We start from the raw sequence: 15,468 nt of genomic DNA on the forward strand, positions 1-15,468 counted from the left end.
ACTCAGGGTGGCAAGCGCAAAGACCCGTCCGCCCTCTGCAGATTTGCCTGTGGAGTGGAGTCCAGGCATCAGCTTTCACCCTTCTCAGATGCTCAGAATGGAAAGGTGAAGAGCACAGAGGAACGCTTCCTAAGGGATTTGTGAGAGTTTTCTTCCCACACCTCTAACTTGGAATAAACGCTATCAACCTGTTTACTTTTTGAGAAAAAGCTTCAATCTTAGTTTCAAGTTTTCTGTGACTAGTACTACTATATTACTGCCACTGCTACTGCTACTGTTACTACTATTATTATATTCTGGAAATAACATTCTAATTGTATTGTGAGTTTTTGTGTGTTTTTAGAAAGATAAATAAATAAAAAGTTACTTGGCTTTTCAAGGCAGAAGAGGGGTGAGTAAAGGCTAAAAGAAATAAAGTAGAAAAAATGTTCTCATTTTCAAAAATTAAATGATAAAGTACAGTTGCAGGACAATAGGTGATGTGTCCTCCCTACCCACCCACCGCCCTTTTTATAAAAAGGGAAAGAAATATAGAGGGAGAGAGAAAGGAAAAAAGGAAGAGGAAGGCAGGAAGGAAGGAGGGAAGGAAGGAAGGAGGGGGGAAGGGAAGGGAAGAAAGGATAAGGGGAGGAAAGAAAAAAGGAAGGAAAACGAAAGAAGAAAAAAGAAAGAAAAGAAGGTATTATTCACAGCTAAAATAGAAATTATCCCAGCACAGCAAAGCCTCCTTCAAAATAGCTGCTCCTCTGAAGGACACATCCCTTAGTCATACTAAGAAGATGGAAATTCAGAAGAGTTTGAAACTCCCTGAGAACTTCACAAAAAAGAAAAAACAAAAAAAGAGGACAGATTTTCAGCCCTTCTGTTAAACCGTGCTATTAGCATTGCATTCTACAATAATTTCTCTTTAGGCAATTTCATTTTGTGGAATTTGTGAAAATTTTAGTCTTCAACTATTTTTTACTTTCAAGGGAACAAAACAGACCTATACTTTCTTTAGCCTGAAGAATCTACTGAACTCTATTGATTTTTTTTCTCTTTGAACACAAGCTCATTAACCTGAAACACTAAGGAGGTAATGATATTTCACTGAGCCTGAAACCAAGTGTCTAAAAACAAAAAGATCCCAAAACAGTGATACCGCCCAGGCCTTCCCACCCCGCCCCCCCCCCCCCACTTTTTTTTCAAATTCAGCTGGAGAAACTATGACATTGCTTTCTTAACCCTAAAAGATTTTTACACCAGTTAAAGGAAGTTTTATTTAAATTCATCCTGCTACAGTAATGTTTAGTAAAATCAAGGCTTCTGTCTTTCCACAATTTCTGCAGTCTTACAGCTACAGGAGGAGAAATATTAGCATCAAATAGCAGTGCCACTCAACCAGCCAGCTCTGCTGCCTCCTCTAAGCTAATCGAATAGGGGCTGACTGAGGAGCTATCTTGGATATATGGAAATGAGCTCTTCCCAACTGCCCCCCAACCCCAGGGACTTCCTGGAAAAGGAAAAAGCGATCACGAAGAAATTAGACAACACAGACATCAGAAGCAGCTAGTTAGCTAGACTAGTCTCTTCAAGAATCGCCATGAGTGGGACTGCATTTCTTTTATTTTCCTATCCAGGAGAATGAGAAATGTGACATCACTCATCCAAAGAAAAAAAAAAAATTAAGTAACAGCTATTTCACCCAAGAAACCGATATACCATTTCTTTGTGGTCTTGACTTTTATTATTTGAGATCTCTGATGAGATCAGATGATCTGTACCCTTTCATTCAAGGCAATAGACGTCTTCAAACTGTTTTTTTAATTTGATTTATCCTTTGAAACAGAAAGTGCATTACATTTAACTGGTCTTGCAAAGGGGATTTTCTTCTCTTTACAAACCGAATTCCTTATATAAATTAATAAATGTTAAAGATGCTAATATATCACCATTATTAGCTTAAAAAAGAAAACAATTTACATATTCTATAGTATTCTTATGATACAAAACACTTCAAATTCAATTACAGCAACTAAATGGATTTTTATGTTTCAGACCCAGAGCGGTTGTAACAATTCCCACCATCTACTTTAACACGCATTTTTATCAGAAAGGAGTTAAATACAAGCTATTGTAGCCCCTCCCTCCCCAATACTTTCTTTAAATCACTAATAAATAGCAACAAACGACTGTGCAATTTCAGAGAGGAACAGGGAGGCAGGTGAGAGGCCTTCCCTGGTTCCCACGTCTTCCACTTCAAGTCCGGGGGATGCGGGAGCGCAGTGCAGATCCAGGGGGTGGGCAGGGCAGGGCAGGGAGAGAAGAGGTGAAGGGGAAAGGTGAGATTCTGCAAATCCAAACGGGAAAGAGGAACGAGAGGAGGGGACGGAGAAGGTGATGACATTCTATTCTACGCTTCTCAAATGAAGTTCAAAATAAAAGGGAAGGTGTGGCTTGAGTCGCTCTTCAAAGGGGAGGAGGAGAAGGAAGAAGGTCCATCTTTTTATACGAAATTCAAAAAAGCATTTTACATTTTAAATATTCACAATAAAGTAACTTCTAGTCAGTGTAACTCACGATTTATTTACAAAGAGCCTTCAACAGGTTACTTTAGTCGCACAGCAGTGTGTGTGGGGGAGAAACCTCCCTCTTCCCATCGGTGGCAGCGCCCGCCCGCTTGGCTCCGAGGTCCCGTGCGCGGTGGGCGTGAACCCTTCCACAGCACCTCTCGGCGCCCCCTACCCCGCCGCCCGCGGGGGCAAAAGCTGGGGGCCAGGGGGACCCGGGCGCTGAGGCCGCTGCCCGCCGATGGGGATAGGGCTGGGACCGTGGCCCGGCTGCGGGTTTCAGTAGCGTCATTTACGCAGTGCATTTGGTGCTCTTCTTTGCCTTGTCAACCCCGGAGTCTCTCTCCCCCACATCCCCTCCCACAACTTCCAGGCTAAAAAAATAGATATGTACATCTCAAAAATAGCAAAGGGTCCCCTCAGGCAGGGCCGGGTCCTCCGGGCCCCGAGGGGCGGCCAGGCGCGGCGTGCGCGCGGTCCCCGCGCCCCTCGCGGCCCCAGAAGTGGAGGCCAGAGCCGGGAAGGTGCGGCAGGCGGCGGCGTTCAGGATGAGCTCTCTGGCTCGGACGCGTGCAGTAGGAGGCCGCCGCCGCCGCTGCTGGACTTGTGCTTCTTCAGCAGCTGCGTGATCTTCTCGTCGTCCGAGTTGGGATCCAGAGGCTTGTTGTAGTCGTCGTCCTCTTCCTCGTTCTCCGAGGCCCCCTTGAGGCGCTCGGTCTCCGAGTCCTGCTTCTTCTTGGCCGTGGCCATCTCGGCCGCGTGCTTCTTCCTCCACTTGGTCCGGCGGTTCTGGAACCAGACCTGAAGGCGGAGAAAAGGGAGGAGAGAGGAGACAAGGGAGAGGAATTGAACTAGCAGAGCCAGGCCGTGCTACCACCCCTGCATCTCGATGGCCCTCCCGCGGCCCCCCGAAGGCCTGCTGCCCTCCCTTGCAACTCTCGCAGCCCGCCCTTGTCTCTGCCGTCAGTCTCCTTCGCCCCAAGTCGTCCCCCCCACCACTCCCCCGTAACTGGCACCAATAAACTGACCCCCGTTGCCATAGCGATGGTAACACAAGATTATTGAGGTTGTCAGCGAGCGAGTTCTCAAAAGTAAAAACAAAACTTGGAAAGTTAAAAATGAGTGTCCCTAAAAGCGGGTTCACTTTCCTGCCTTCTAGTTTGAAGTTGAAAACTTTTCCCCCTTCATAAAGTTGCCCCACAGTGGCTGTGATTTTATTCCTTATTTACTTTCTTAAATTAAGAAATTTCGAACAACCTGACATGTACTTGCTTTTCGATGTAGATTGTGGGGGGAAAGTACAGCATTTGCCCCAATTACTTCTGTTCTCCTTTTCACTTTTGAACATTTGTTTGTTTCACTTAATCTCAGATCTGAATGTGTACAAACATGGTAGATAAAAAATAGCCTCCCTGTTTTTACTTTCAATGTATGGTGCACTTAAAAAAAAAAATACAAACTTCAAATACAAACTTCAAATCACCTTTAATGTTTTTCATAAGCCCAAAGTAAAGCAGAGGCTAGAATTATCATTGGTTATTTTAAAAACGTGAAATATTGTCAATTACATTATTTTCCACAATTGGCATGTCTATTCTTTCAAGTGTTATTTTAACTGTGTTCCTGCCCAAGACATTTAACACAAATATTTTTAAGCTTATTCGTGGTGCTTGACATATATTTTACCTAAAGCATCAGCAAGAAGCAACCTATTTTCCAGAGATACTGAATTATCCTCCCTTTATTCTGTCTTCCATTATGTATTTTATCTAGAGAATCAGAATTGTTAAGAAAGTGATCTTTATTTTCTTTATACAGCTATAATAATTCACTTCTAGCCATATAGACATATTTACCGTGAAAAAAGAAGACCTCCAGATTATCGCAGTAGGCTCTGTACCAACCTACTGCAAAAATAATTTTAACTGTGATGGTATCCTAATGGCCACATACAGAATCACTCCTGAAATGTATTTTATGATGGCTGTCCAGGGGGAAATACACTAGCCAGCAGACATGGCTAATGTTATTCCTACTTAATTTAAGGAGCAACAATAGAACTAATGAAAACAGACTCACACCCCAAAGAAACAAACATAACAAACTGAAAAAGAAGGACAAAAAAGACTATTGGAAATACAGGAAACCATCAGATTGAATTTACCCAGCTTGTTCAATCCCTTTATTTTTTTAGGATAAAATTTCTGAAATTTGTTTCCCTGGAAATATACTGTACAACTCAATTATAAGGAAAGTGATATTTTAATTATAAATTGTTGTCATGAATAGTGCAAATCTTAAATCTGTTGATAAACTTATTTTAAACCAAATTCAAGCCTATAATTTAGTAATAATCTTGTCAATTCATTTGTAAAATTACTATTCCAAAGCGATTGCCTTAAGCTAAGATAAAAAACAGGTTCATCTATGGTAAGTAGTTAGATCCTGTGGATTTATTTATTTATTTTTACTTGCAAATTAATAGACTAGCCCTGTAATACTGATCTACATTAGGAAATTATGTAACTAGTGGAGCCTGAATTGACTAACAAAAACTTGGATATCTCTACAGATAGGATATATAGAAGCTGTCTGACTGACCTGATCTATTCTCTGGGCTGATATTTCATTAATGCTTTTATTCTCTAATAATGGTGAGTCCCCCAGCACATGCTGTTATCTAGATTAACCTAATCTCAAAGGCGGGGGCTTGATTCCTTTTGTTCATCAAGAGTTTGCCTGCCTGCAAGACCCCAGCGTAGTCCCTACCCTCCTTCACTACTCTCAACTTCTCCCCAGGCTCCTCCGACTCGCACCTCCCAGGCGACTGTTTGTCAGTTTGGGGTGTGTGTGTGTCTGTGTGTGTGTGTGTGTGCGCCCATGTGTGCGCGCGCGCGCGCTCGCGACAGGCGCGGTACCTATCCCTCTAGGTGTGCAAGGTTCACTCACCTTGACCTGACTCTCCGTCATCCCCAACGAATAGGCCAAACGAGCCCTCTCGGGCCCCGCCAAGTATTTTGTTTGTTCGAAAGTCTTCTCCAGGGCGAAGATCTGCTGTCCGGAAAAAGTGGGTCTCGTGTGTTTTCTCTTTCCGTCTTTGTCCAACAAAATGGATCCTTGATCTGTGAGAACCAATAAACAACGAGAGAGCGGGGGAAACAATCGGTTACAAGCGGCTGCACTAGGGGAAAAAACGAACTCGAAAAACAATGTTTTGTGGGAAAAGAAAGCTCAGTCTGTGGCGTACACCAGAAGTGTAGTGGCGCTTCCAGCCTAACGGCGCGTCTCCCTTTGCCTTTTTACATCCACCTGTTTTTTAAAAGCCTAGTGTTTGGCGCAGCAGTAAATACCTTCTGCTCAACACCGACGTCAAACAGCTAGGGAGCCTATTGCTAAAGTTTGCCAGAGCCTAATCGCAAGGCCCTATTAAATTGTGCCGGAAAAAGGCCACTCTAGCCTCCTAATCCAGTCGGTGCTCGTTCGGCCCCGGAGCCTTTGCATGAGGATAACTAGATTTTTTTTTTCCTTCAACGCTTCCTTAACCTGTGTCCAGGCAACAAAGGGGTCCTTGTTTTTGCACACAAGAGAGCTAAGTCGCCCCCAAGTCTAACGTCGCTGCAGCCGAGGGGGAGAGGGGAGGGGGGAAAAGGAACAGCCTTTGTTGGAGGCCCCTAATACGGCCATCAAAACCGATACAATAGCGTCTCCCTGGCACCCCCGCCAGGCCCGGTTGCCACCGTCCCCGGGCTTCCCAAGAGAACCTCCACTCGGCTTTCCCAACTTCCAGCAGTTACCGCTGCTCAGCCGCACTAAGGAGGTCCGGAGACTTGGAAGAAACTTCGGAGACTCGCTCAAAAGCGAAGAACCGAGCGAGAAAAGAACCCCAGGCTGGGCCCTGAAGTACACCTGGAAGGCTGGAAACCTCCGCAGCGCTGCGGCCGACTGCCCTGAAGACTAGCGCGATCTTGGGGCAACTCAGTATGCCTCAAGCAAGGTCTTTGCGGGATGGCACATTTTCCCCAGGCCGTGTCCCTTCACCTCGCTCTTCCCCTGGCTCTTTCTTGTGTTAAGGTGTTGAGCTCCACGATGTCCCCAAATGTGCCTGGACGCAACGTGTGCCAGCCCCTAGAGTGGAGGCAGGTGGGAAAGCGCTGACCCAGCGCTGGGGAGCGGCTGGAAGCCCTCGCCCTGCCCCGGGGACGCTGGCCTGTCTTCAGTGGGCTCACCCAGGCCGAGTGTACTCGGGCGGCGAGGCCGAAGAGGTCTCCTCCGGAGGAGACTTGCATGCAAATACACGCACTTCCCGGGCGGTGGAGGGCTCACCGCTGCCGGGCCTCACTGCTTCGAAGAGAGGCAGCGGGTTAGGCTGGCAAAGGCGGAATGGGGCTCTGGACGGCAGGCAGGAGGGGGGAAAGCAGGGATGCAGTGGCCTCTCCTCCCCATCTCTCTAACCCAGGCCAGGCCTGCGGTCCTGGCAGGCCGTTTCAGGAACAGCCAGGGGCTGGGACAAGACAGACGTCCCGCACCGCGTTGTGGTCCACACGAACACACACACACCAGCTCAGCTCAGGCGTACTCAAGACTTAGAGAGACGGAGGCGCTCGGATGCAGCCACCCGAGCTCAGGAAAGCGAGAACCCCTTTCTGGAAGCCCTGGCCCAACCGAACTGGTGTGATTCCGGCGCTGCCAAACTACTGGGGCTGGCCACAGGATGGACCGAGCGGCATGCACACCAGGGGCCGCGACCCGGGAGTAGGCAGAACAGGCACGGCAGGCGGGCATCGGGGCGCGGGTGGTCGTACTCACGAGGGGTACAGGCCAGGCGTGCGTCCCTCCAGGGCGGGCTCTGCATCACTCCGGGCCAGAAGATGGGCGTCCGGCCGGGCAGCTCAGCCAGCGGCTTGGGGTACCGGCCCACGGCGGCCACCGCCGCGGCGCTGGGGCTGAAGTAGAGCCCGGGCGGCGGCGGCGGCGGACTCAGGCTGCTAAAGCGGGGCAGTCCGGCCAGCAGCCCCGCCGGGGATGAGGCGGCGGCTGCGGCCGCGGCAGCAGCTGCGGCGGCGGCAGAGGCGGAGGAGGCAGAGGCGGACGAGGAAGAGGAGGAGGAGGAACCGGAGGGCGAGGCGGAGGGCAGGGCGGCCCCCGAGGCCACAGGCATGGAGGGCCGGCTCAGGATGTCGTTGATACCATGTGGGGTGGCGGCCGAGAGCTGCTGCGGGGGGCTGCCAAGGGATGAGAGCCCCCCCGTGGCCGGGGGCTTCAGGCCGCCTGGGTTGTGGGTGCCCAGAGGCGGGGAGGGCGACGAGGAGGACGACGACGAGGACGAGGAAGAGGGGGGGCCGGTAGGCAGCGGGGGATAAGCGGCAGGGTACAGCGGGGTCTTCATCTCGGCCATGCTGTGCAGGGCGGCCAGGGGCGGGCTGCTGAGCAGGAATGCGCTCTGCCGGGTGCCCTCCATTGCCCCCACCGCTAACATCCCACGGCCAGGCCGGAGCCCGTAGCCTTGCAGCGAGGGCGCTGGCTGGTGCCCCCGGCGGGGCTCTGAGGAGCCGGAAGCGCCGAGGGCGCGAGCGGAGAGGCACTCGGCGCGCCCGGAGGCGAGCTGCCAACTGGGCCAAGAATGCCGCCGCCGGGAGTTGCTCCTCTAGCTGCGCAGCAGAGATGTCCAAACCTTCCACGCGGGAGGCGGCAGCTCGCCGAGAAAAGCAGGCGTCCCGGCGGGCTAGGCAGTCCTTTCGTTCCGCGAGTCCTAGATTCGATCCCCTGCTCTTCTCTCTTCTTCACTTTCCCTAGTTGTTCAAAGTGCGCTACTTCTCATCTTCTGCCCCCGAGAAATAAGCAAAACAAAACCCAGGCTGGCTCCGGAGAGTTTGTAGCAAAGTTAGTTGCCTAATCTCCACTTTGAAGTTGGAGGGTGGGGGTGGCTTGCTTTCTTTGGGGAGGTTCAAAGGACGCCGTGTGCAGCCCGTGGAGCTCCTCTGATCTTACTGGGATGCGCTGCTCTTTCGGCCGGGCGGCTGATTCGCATTCGGCGCTCACTGTGCCCGGGGAGAAAGCGCATCCAGCCCGCGGGAGATCTAGCCTCTGGGCCGGCTTCCTCCGCCCGCGCTGTCCCGGGCTGCTGAGCCAGAAAGGGCAGTGCCACCGATCCCCGCGGCTCCCAGATCCTCACCTCCACCCGCCTTGCCCTCTGGGCCACGGGGCACTGGTGTTGCAATATTGAAAAGAAAAAGGGGGAGGAAAAAGCACAGAAAAACAAAAGTGTGAAAAGTCTGACGGCTGGGTTTCGGCGCTGCTCGTCAGTCCACCTCTGTAAACGGGCCTGGCGACCCCCGCCCCACCCCCGCGCCCTCTCTCTCCCTCTCACTCTCCGCCTTTGACTCTCCTCTCTGGCATTTTCTTCGCGGCTTCCCAGGCTTCGCTCTTCTAAGTCCTGTCCTCTGGCCAAACTGACCCTCTTCGCGGCTCCTCCGCTCTTTCTCTCCTTTCCTCTCTCCCTCTGGGCCTGACAGTTCGGATGAAGCTCTCAAAGGTAATAAAACATTTGCATCACTCCCTACCCCTCTTTAGCTGGGGGACGAAAGGGAGGGGTAAGTGGGGGACCAAAATGAGAACTTTGAGGGACGTCACTCCGAGGCGGCTGGGGCCGGGGAGCCGGGCGCAGACCGGGGGCGTAACCACCGTGTCCAATAGCGCGCCTCCTCGACCCTCGCGTCGCCCCTGGGGCACGCCCACTCGGGGGCGCCGCGCCCTCTGATTGGCTGAGGCGGGCGAGGCCTAGGGCCGCGCCCGCCTAGTCCCCTCCCGCTCCCTACTTCATTCTTTTGTGGGCGGGGCCAGGAGGGGCGGGAGCTGGCGAGTGGTGCGGTTCCGCGGTGGGGCCAGTGGCCGCCTCAATTAATTGTGTTAAATAAAATGAGAAAGGGGAGGGGGAAGCAGAGAAGAAGAGGGTATTACTTTTTAAAGAGAGGAATAATGAAAACTCAGCCCTTTTATGGAAAAGCAGTTCATATTCTTCCCTTGCTTCCCCACTAGCCCGCTCGCGTCATCCTATCCCCTTCCCCCACTAGCTGTGGAGGGCGCCTCACCTCGAACCAAGTCTGGTCCCTTGTAAAAAATGGAGCTAATGGAGCAGGCAGCCGGTGCAGCCCTGGCCTGGCTCCTTCTTTTGAAGGGATTAATTAAAAGCCATCTGGGCTCTCCCAGAATTGTGTAAATTAATTTGTTGCTCCTTAAGCCTATAGATGTCCTTAATCCCCTTGTAGGCCGAAGGATCGTCCTCTTCCATCTTTCCACCTCCTGCTTTCCTTTTCTGTTCTTTCTCCTCCACTTTATTTTTTCTCATTCCCGAGTTCCCCCCTCCCATCGCTTCCCACCGCGCTCATTATCATTTATGGGTTACTCAATTCCCTGAAAACTGAATCCGTTTAATAGGAATATGTATCTGTCAGGTGATGTTTAGACCTGAGAACAGTGAGGGAGTTTTTTTCCTTAACTTTTCTCCCTTCGATTGTTGTTGTTATTTCTTTTGGGTTTACATGGGGGTAGAATCATCAAAATTCAGGCGGAAACTTTAGTTACAGAAGTATCTAGGTACGTCCTGGGAACTGTAAGCTTTTGAAAACACTCTCCAAAACTCTGGCCCCTACTCTCAATTCTAGAGTTGCTACGGGAGATGGAGATGTCCCAGCTCCTGGGCAGTGGTGGTAGGATGTCTATCTAGAGTTTAGGAGTTGAAGGGTGGTTTCCTTTACTCTCTCATCTCTTCTATCTCTGACTGGTCTCTACGTTCTCCACAGGGTTGAACCGCGGGCTGGAGAAGGAAAACCCTTTGACAATTTTGGAAATTCAGCATGTTAAAGTAATACACCATTGGAAGGTGGTTGCTACAGCAAATTTGGATGAGATCATTAATTACAATTTTAATGCGCAGAAAATAGAAATAAACGCAACAAATGGCTCAGGAATAAAACTTGATCAGCACCACCGACGGATGGAGTTTAGCCATCGGTGTCAAAGCGTTCATTTGTGTCCAAGCTCGAAAAGCCAGGAGGGCGTACTCCGCTTCGATAACCTTCGCTTACTAAGCACTAGTTTTTAAGGGTCAGCTTGAGCTTGAGTTTGAAACTGGGGGAAGGAAGGGTTATATTTGCCAGTTTTATTTCCTTCTAACATAGAAGCAATGTTATTTGGTCCTCCTCTTCCTTTATCTTTCTTCATTAACTTCACGACTGGTTTAAATCTATTATTTCATGGACTTTAGAATCTGACCTGGGGGAAGGTGAAGTCCTTCGTCAGTATGAATAATGCTAAAGAGTTAAGCCAAGACTCTTGCTTCAGAAGAGAGCTGATGTGCGGACCGTCTGCATTTCCCAGCGGGGATCCAGTGCTTGGGTCTAAACCCCAGCGCCCTGCCACCTCGGCCAGGAGGCTGCAGGAGGATGATGGCAGGCATAGCCAGTCCTAGCCTTGAAACTGGGGCGCCTATATCTCTGACTTCGTTACAAACGAAACCTTTCTCGCCTTCGGACGCTCCACCCTGGCGGTGGCACCCAACCTTCAGTCTCCACTCTGCGCCTGGCCCTCCAGCGACCTCCCCATATCCTCCAGGACACTGCATTCTGAAGGACTAGGTAGGAATTGGGAGGAAAAGAGGTTAGTCATTCCCAAATATTCCAATGTTAAAGAGTGATCCCCTTTTTATCTCATGTAAATATTATGAGTCGGAAGAGAGTTGAACAATTCCCTACTGAGAATATTAGTATCTACTCTTGGGGGCGGGGTTGCCAAAGAGAGACAAGGGGGAGAGATTGAGACTGAGATTCAACTCAATTCAACTCCGGGTGAACTGTCTTGAGTAAATAGTGGCAACGCTTGGTGTAAGGATGTCTCCATCGTTCACTTTTATGTATCATTTGCATTGCCAAATTAAAATGGCAACATTGTTCTTAATTATTACAATAAAAAAATTCCGGATCCCTGTACCTTGATTCCTGGTAGTGAGGGGGTGAGCCCTGGGTGCTCGATCCCGCGTGGGGCAGCGTGTATTGCAGACGCGCACGCTGGGCAGCACTGGAAGACAGGCCGGTGCCTCCTGCCAGGTACTGGTTGTAGTGGATCTGCTGCGTGTCTACAGCTGGGAGCGGTGAGAACGACGGAGCGTCCTCGGAGAGGTTGGGCTGTCCCCTGTCACTCCCGGGGGAAGATCGCCCTGCCCTCCGCTCTAACTGTGGGGTTGAAACCAGTTTCGGGACCCGAGTCCTGGAGAAGCTAACGCTGTCGCGGGAGGCCTGTTTCGGGTGGGGCAGTCTAACGCACTGCGTTCAGATTCCTTTGAGAGTCAGGACTTGCTCTTTCTTTGGGATCCTCGGAAACCAGCATGCCTTCCCGCCCACGACCTAATAAAGTGGGACTTTTTAAAATACCCCTCGGGAGCGGAACGTGTAACACGTGGTCGCAAGGATCCCGGCGCATCTCTACACAGTATATCTAATGGGGATGGGGGGCTCTGTTTGAAAGTAAATGATTTGCATTTTAATTGAAAAATAAATGAAAGCGGTTTGGCAAATTCTGAGGTTGCAAAAAGGGCTAAAAGGGTAGCGGTGAGGAAGGTTCTGTGCTCCTGGACTTTGAGGCTGGAAACAACAGCGTTTGTTTTCTGGTTACTGTTTTTAGCCTGCTGGCACTCTTAACTAGCCTGTGCTGTCCACTTGACCTCCCTACCCACAGTCTAATTCTTGACTCAGAAATGCCAAGTGCGTTTTGATACTTGTTTTAAGTTAAAAGAACAGCCACCAAATTCAAGGTAACTAACGGAATGAATGCAAATGAACTCCCAGCTAAAGGTTCGAACGTTCTGAAGGGAGGGATGATAACGCTTCTGCCCCAAATACAGCAACGTCAAATGTCGGGATACTCAAGTGTGGCCGCAGAAAGTCAATTTCTATTCTGCAAAAAAAGGGGATGGGGTGAGGGATGGGGAGAGGAATGAAGGGAATTATGTGTGTGTTTCAGTCCAAAAATCTCTCTAAAATGCAGTTGCTTGAAGTGTCTGGATGCCTTCTTTAATAACTCCATTTCACCCGACGAATAGGGCCTGTTTGTACTGAACCCGTAGGACAGATGGGTTTAACTAAACGTTATAAAAGGATTGAGCTGATTGCTGGGTAGAAATACAAGAAAGAAAGAAGAATGTCACTAAGCTTGAACCAACCTACTCTTGAGGAAAGATAGCAGGGCGACCGGGAGAACGTGTCGGTCTGTCTTTCTTTGCTTCCTGTAAACGCTGTAGAGCGGGAACTGCACCTTTGCCTCAACTTCTGCTGCACGGGGCTTAAGGTGGAGATTTGGGAAGGATTGAAGCAGACAGCGTGGAAAAGCGCCATAGGATCTTTCGTCCGGCGCTCTCCCAGTGGAGGCCAACACCAAACAAGTGGGGAAGCGACCAGTGTAGACAGCCCCATCCGTTCTACCACCAAAAATACCTCGAAGTCCAGGACCTCCCTCAGCGAGATAGTCAGTGAGAGAACATTATACCTCTCCATACAGTCGCAGAATACGTACCTGAGAGTTCAGTGCGCTCCAAGAAGATGGAAAATACTAAAGTCCAGCAACATCTGCAATACCAAAACCCGAGTCCTGGAATGAGTGTAAATGCAAGAAAACACCAATGAACTACTAGAGAGAAAACTGGCCTTGAACATTTAGCAAAGCACACACCACCAAACATTTTATATATATATATATATATATATATACACAAATACAAATGAAAATATCTTTTCGTTTGAAAATTAAAATTTCCCCCGGCCCCGCGTGCGCAAGCATTTTCTTTGCAGGGAACCATTTCCTTTTAGGAAACCCACTTGGATTGAAGTACATTCATATTTTAGCGTGGAATCAAGGTGCTTATAGGAAGGTCTGTTGGTTTCCAGAATTTTCTTACAGAATAAAGTGCTAATCCAGTTTGGTGCACCAGATTAAAAAGCATCTGATGTGAACAGCCATGAAAAACTTAGGTCTGTATAAATAACGTTTTTTGAACATAAATTTTTAAACGACTCTGTAAACTAGTTCATCGTTATATTCCGCTGCAAATTGTTGCTTCTGACTTGAGTGTGCCTCAGTGTGTTCGCGGTGGTCCTTCCGGCTGCCGCCTCGCGTGTGCAGCTCCTTATTCTTCGGTGAGAAAAAAAGTTATTTTGTTTGCATCGCGGCTTGGCTTACAATGCGGCCATAGGCCCGTCTGATGAAACTCTGAACAGTTATCGCCCTCTTGTGGAAAAAACTTCTTAGCATTTCACACTGTCTAGGGAAGACAAGGCTGCCAGGTTCTGTTGACTATTACACCTCATTTCCTCGCTGGGGCAGTCTGCCTTTGTGCAACTGCAATTATATTTGATTAATATCTGCTTAATTTTTATCTGGAATGCCAAATTCACAAACTATGGACATGGCAGCTCTTGCTTAAAGTAGAAAACCCTTTCTAAAATGAAGATTTATATTTTAAATCTTTCTCTCCTACTTGTCTTTGACTCCATCATTTGACTCCGGTATGACAGAACAAATCTCAACTGTTACTGACATTATTCTGGTTTTCTGCTTTTCCTCTCTGATTATCAAAACAGCATGTTTGCTCAATTCGGAACATTTGAAAAGTAGAGAGAATTATAAAAAAGCACAAAGAGTAACCTACAATTCCACCGTCAGTGGCAAATACTCTGATATTTTGGCATATTTGCTTATTATCTGTTTTCTAGTCTTTATTCTATACTTTGTTTTAATGATTGAGATCATATGGAGCATATAATATTGCACCGTTAGGCCCATTTTTATAACCTGCTTTATTCGCTTAATTGAAGCAAGAACAGATCTGTCTTTGGAATGTCCTGAACTTAGCCTCCTGTGAGGTGAAAAGGGCCCTTCCCTGAAGGGCTTGTGAATACCTCACTCTAACAAACAGTATTCTTGTTTAGAGATTACTTCAATGCCAAGATTGATGCCAAGATTGCTGCCCTGATTCTTCTACTTACAATTTGACCCCTCCAGATCCTCAAATACTTTGCCATTAGTTCTCAGAATGTTATGATACAAGTAGAATAAAAATACCCAACACTGAGTGTTTAGTGTTCCAAGTATTTTACAGTATTAATCCAACAACTCTATGAATTAGGTACTATAATTGTCACTATTATAAGGAATAAAATTAAAGCACAGAGAAGTTAAGTAACTTGCTCAAGATCACACAGCTACTAAGTGGGGAAACTGGGATTTAACCTTCAGGTAGTCTGACTGCAGAGTCCATTCTTTTAATCACTAGATTCTATCACCCCTCTGATAACTAAAAAAAAAATTAATGCATGTGAAAGCTGTCAGAATATTACAAATTGATAAATAAATATAAAGTGAATCCCTGCATATTCCATTCCAGAAAAGAAACTACAATTCACATTTTCATAAATAATAAAAACATTTAAAAGATTTTAGAGTTTATTGAATTCTTTTTAAAATTATTCAAATAAGAATTTAATTCCTGAAAATAATATTATGCCCTGGTTTAGACACAAGTTAAATATTTAAGTTTCAAGATAATTTTAATATTATTTTTTAAATAAATATACTTTATTATTGAAACCAGTTTTCAGTATTTAAATTATTTTTTGACTGGGCATGGTGACTCACACATGTGAGCCCAGTTTTTTGGGAGGCAACAGCAGGAGGATCACTGAGGCCAGGAGTTCAAGACCAGCCTGGGAAAAATGATGAGACCCTATCTTTACAAATAATTTTAAAAATTAGTTGGGCTAGTGTGCTGCACACCTGTAATCCCAGCTACTCGGGAGGCTGAGGTGGGAGGATCACTTGAGCCCAGAAGTTTGAGGCTGTGATGAACTATGATCACACTACTGCACTCCAACCT

The 15,468-nt window shown here is 48.0% G+C and overlaps 1 protein-coding gene across 1 annotated transcript; it reads right to left on the reverse strand.

The window, feature by feature from the left end:
- Positions 1-1,788: 1,788 nt before the first annotated feature.
- Positions 1,789-9,114, reverse strand: NKX6-1 (NK6 homeobox 1). The gene is made up of 3 exons (XM_003898670.4): positions 7,356-9,114; positions 5,499-5,671; positions 1,789-3,350 (listed from the first exon to the last, which is right to left on the reverse strand). Exons 1-3 carry the CDS (start codon positions 8,023-8,025, stop codon positions 3,093-3,095), a joined length of 1,101 nt encoding a protein of 366 aa, XP_003898719.1. The 5' UTR covers positions 8,026-9,114; the 3' UTR covers positions 1,789-3,092.
- Positions 9,115-15,468: the final 6,354 nt, after the last annotated feature.

This window comes from Papio anubis, chromosome 3 (assembly GCF_008728515.1).
Source record: "Papio anubis isolate 15944 chromosome 3, Panubis1.0, whole genome shotgun sequence".
Classification (NCBI taxonomy): Eukaryota; Metazoa; Chordata; class Mammalia; order Primates; family Cercopithecidae; genus Papio; species Papio anubis.